Here is a 4543-nt window from a genome sequence, read left to right as displayed (position 1 = left end):
CCCCCGAGGGCCCTGCCGGCTCAGCATTTCCCTCCCCTTCCACAGGAAGGCACCAAGTCTCAGAGAAGCACCGAGAGCTGTTCCGGGCCACACGCGGACAACCCGGACTCCTCCGACCAAGTGGTCACTGCCTCCCAAGTCTTCCGGAGGTGCTCCCAGGAGAAGCCACGCAGGGCAAAGTGGGGTCAACCCGCAGACCAGACCATATGCCCAGAGAGCACAGGTGGGGTGGCCTGCACGGGGTGGGGGTGGGGGTGGGGTGGGGGAGGGGGAGGGGGGCCCACCCCGAGACCTCACCCACCCCAGCAGGTGGCCCACTCACCGGATGGTCTCGATGATTTCGTGAGCAGCATCGTGGTGTTTGTCCTGAAAGACAAAGGGACAGGTTTTACACCCTCCGGTGGTACAGGGTGTGGGGACCAGGCAGGGCCTACCAGCCAGTTCCCGCCCCTGGCCCGAGCTGGACCTGTGGCACTCCCTCCCAGGCGGGCAGGGAGGAGGGACCCGGGGTGACGTCGATGCCCCGACCCTTCTCTCCCCACCTCGCACCCCCACCTCTGCTGACTCTTCACCCACAGCCCCCATGTGCTCCTACAGCCCGGAAGCCGCGGGCCTGGCTTTGAGCTACTGAACATCTCCAGGCCTCTGTTTCCCCATCTGTAAAATGGGGAAACACGAGTACCACAACCACGGGGAAAGCTCATGTGGCGGTCCTCCCGCCAGAACGCAGACACCTCCCAACCCCACAGTTGATCACGCCAGGTCCCCACAATGCCTGTCACACGGGGCGGGGCGGCGGGGGGCTCGCTGTTGCTCCTTCCTCACAGAGGAGGCCAAGGGCTCGCTCCAGGCCTCTCACCGGGGTCCGGACAGCCCTGACCCCAGGACTTGAAAAAAAGCAGGACCAGATGCGCCGAGTGTCCTTTCTCTGGCACGCTGCTTCTCTGATGCGAGCCCCGCGCCTGCTGCGGCACAGAGAAGGCGTGCGCGGTGCCGAGAGGTCAGGTTCGGAGCCGCGAACAGCTGCTGTGCGGCAGTGACCGCGCCTCTCGGGCCAGGCTTCACAACAGACCCTGGGGGTGAGGGGGGTGGGCGGGGCGCGGGTCCTAGCGCAGAGCCTCCGGTCCCGTCCCGCACTCCGTGATGGTCGAAACAACCCCAAGGACCTCGGGCCCTAACCTCAGTTTCGTAGCCACGGCTCTCTGCCTGAAGGGGGCTCGCCCGCTCCACGCGCACGGCCCAGTGGCTGGGGTACTTTCAGAATCGTGCGACCAAAGCGCTGATGCAGAACTCTTCTCACCCCAAACAGCTACCCCGTCCCCACTATCTGCCACGGCCCGTCCTCCCGGCAACCACTGACCCACTTTCTGTCTCTCAGGATGTGCCTGTTTCTGGACGTTTCACGTGAATGGAATCACACACCGTGTGGCCTTTTGCGCTAAGCCCTACTTTTTCTTTAAGGTAAAAGAACCAAGCTCGCAGCGTCCTCAATGCTATCCTCCAACGGACGAAGGATCAAATGACAAATATTAATTGCCTGCGTGTAGCGGGGTGCAAGATGGGTCACGGGCCGTCCGGCACGGGAGACCCCACGCAGGCCAGGGGTCCCCACTGAGGGGAGCCTGACCAGCAGCATGGGTGCCACCCGCTGAGTCGGAAACTCGGGGTGGGGACCGCTAACGGGAACCAGCGGCCCGGACACCTCGTGGTGAGTGTCAGAAGACATCTGGGGGGCAGCTCCGCTGGGCGCGAGAGGTCACACCGGTCTCACGGGAACCACGGGAACTGGCAGCAAGGAGAGTGGCCCCGCGGGGACCGACGGCCCAAGGCCCAGCGCCACACGCCTCCGTGTTCTGGGGAGGGCACGTGGAGCCGGCAGAAAGCCCACACCTCGGACACAGGAGCCCCACGCCCACCTGAGCCACCCTCTCTGGGCACCCGCGGGCGGGAACACAGCCCAGCGGCCGGATTCCCCAGGAGGCTGTGCAGGATGAGGGGCCGGTGACACAAGGAATCGCGGCAGCTCGTCTGCCGTCTCAGCCTCGACTGCACACCTCCCGGCTCGACGGACACAGAGCTCCTCTTGGCTGAGCACGGAGGAACCTACCCTTCTACCTTCGGGGTCCCCACAAACTGCTCGCAGGCATTTCCCTGTTGTTTGGTGACACAGCGTCGCAAACAAGGGGGAAGCCACGATTCCTGCTGCCACAACCACGCAGCGCCCGGGCCCATCGCTGAGCCGCGTGTCCGCTCAGCCCTGGGCCCTCTAGGTCCACACCCCCCATCCGGACGCTAGAGAGGCGAAAGGTCTGATGGCCACAGCAGCGGGAGGCGTCCACGAAGCTCGGGAGAGTAAATGGCAATGCAGGGGAGTAGGTGACACATCCAATGAGCTCAGATGGCACCAAGCCCTCTCCACCCGGGGCTGCCATTGCTCCCAAGTACCAGTCCATCCTGCAGATGGGGGCACAGGCTTCGGTGATGAGTGAGAGGGCCAATCAGAGTCCCTGCCGGGCGGCGACACACCCACCGCTACAATGACCTCGTAAACCTCCGGGGGAGGAAAAACAGGTGGGGTACATTTCATCCAAATGAAACGATTACACTTAAGGACATCAAGGAAGTGGAAAGACAAACCACAGAAAGAGAGAAAAACTTTGCAAACCATCCATCTGGAGAAGGACCTTATCTCTCACGGGCACACCTCGCTTTGCCGCCCTGTGCAGGCACGGCGTTCTCACAAACCGAAGGCAGCGCGGACCCCGTGATGAGCGCGCCCCTCGGCACCCTTTCTCCAACTTGCTCACGCGGAGTCCGTGGCACGTCTTGGCCACTCTCGCAATCCTCCAAACTTCATCACTGTGGTATTTGCCGCGGAGATCAGCGGTCAGTCTCACCGAAAGCTCAGGCGATGGTGAGCGTTTTTGCAAATCGTTTGTCCTTTAAGGTACGCACGCTGCCTTTTCTTCAGACGTCATCCCGCTGCACACTCGGTGGGCCACGGTGTGGCCTAAACCTAACTTGTATGCGCACAGGAAATCAATCTGCGTGAGTCGTTTTATGGACACGCTCACTTTACTCTGGGGGCCCGGGACCAAACCCACAGTACCCCTGACGTGTGCCTGTGTGTACAGAGAACTCAGGAGAGCTCAAAACAAAATGACAAATGAAGCCACGAAAACATATTGACACCGACACGGTTACAGAGAAAATGCTCCAGTGGCCAGACGGTGGCCAGACGAGGCTAACGAGGCCACGAAAAGATGCTCTGCCAGCTGAGCCAGGATGGGACCCGAATCAAAACCACGAGGACAGCTAGAATGGGAGTGACAGGCCTGAGTGTTGGGGAGGAGGAGTAGGAACCTTCACACCTGGCTGGTGGGAATGTCACGTGGAGCAGCCACTCTGGAAAGCGGCCCAGCAGCTCCTGTGATGTTAGAACATCCACGGGACCCAGCGACTCCACCCCCAAGTATACGGACGCCCAAAACAACCAGCACGCGTCCAAACACCTGTGTGCAGGGGCCTGGAAGGGTTGGGAGGGTGATGGCTGATGGGGATGGAGCTTCTTTTGGGGTAATGGAAAGTTCTGGAATTCACAGTAGCGATGGTTGCACAAGTCTGTGAATATGACAGTCTACACGGGTCAGTTGTACGGTATGCGAATTACACCTCAAAAGAGCTGTTAACAGCAAAAACATTCACAGAAGAAATGCTCCCCACCATTAAAAGCACCCCCCGCCCCCGACCTCAGTAGGAAAACGCAGAGTTCGTAAGATTCTCACGCGACGATTCTGCCCTGTTGCCGCTCAGTAACGTTTAACGAAACCCAGACACACAGTCTTGGCAAGAGCTCACCGGACTCCTGCACGGACTGACCCTGAAAAGCGGAGAAAACGCCATACTGTATCGCAAGGTCTACGAGGGCAGTTAGCCTAGAACTTTCCACCAATTCTCTCTCGGATCACACTCTAGGAAAGCCAGCTAGCTGCTAGGTCACAAGCAGCCCCACAGAGAGGCCCATGTGGGGAGGAGCTGAGCCCTCCCGCCAACGGAGGGTGTCGGCATGAAGAGCTCCTCCCACCTGGTCCAGCGTTCAGACGAGGCGGCCCTGGTGGGTCTGTGTCGACCACACCATGGTGTCTCGTGGGAGACGCTGAGCTAGAGCCACGCAGCTAAGTTGCTCCCGGACTCCTGACCCACAGAAATCATGACCTAGTAGACTGTGTTGCTTCCAGCTGCTAAATCTGGGGTAATCTGTTATGCAGCCATAGCTAACTGATACAGACCTGGCGTTAAGGCTAACAAACCTGCCTGGGAGCACACTGCCCAGGAGAAAAACCCTAGAAATGCCCCTCACCACAGGGCCTGATTCAAGTCCTCACCACAAAGTCACGAAACGAGCTGCACACCCTTGCGAAGCCCCTGGGTGCCAGGCGGACGCGGGCACAGAGCAGCCCGAGCAGCTGCGGCGCGGTGGCACATGCGGGTGCTGGGCTCACATCACACCCCGGCCTCTGTCCTCACAGGAACCCGCCACAGC

The 4543-nt window shown here is 60.6% G+C and overlaps 1 protein-coding gene across 2 annotated transcripts in view; it reads right to left on the bottom strand.

Annotated features, from left to right (window-relative positions):
- Positions 1-600, bottom strand: part of DOT1L (DOT1 like histone lysine methyltransferase) — a 41941-nt gene extending 41341 nt beyond the window's left edge. For both annotated transcript variants that reach the window (XM_040461845.1, XM_040461846.1), the window contains exon 1: positions 323-600. In XM_040461845.1, coding sequence (XP_040317779.1) covers positions 323-585 — 263 coding nt within the window. In that variant the 5' untranslated portion in view covers positions 586-600. The remainder of the gene's footprint in view (positions 1-322) is intronic.
- Between the last annotated feature and the right edge of the window lie 3943 nt (positions 601-4543).

This window comes from Herpailurus yagouaroundi, unplaced genomic scaffold (genome assembly GCF_014898765.1).
Source record: "Herpailurus yagouaroundi ecotype Mexico unplaced genomic scaffold, PumYag 295, whole genome shotgun sequence".
NCBI lineage: Eukaryota > Metazoa > Chordata > Mammalia > Carnivora > Felidae > Herpailurus > Herpailurus yagouaroundi.
Note: the sequence above shows the minus strand (reverse complement) of the source record. Positions and strands in the feature narration are given on the sequence as shown.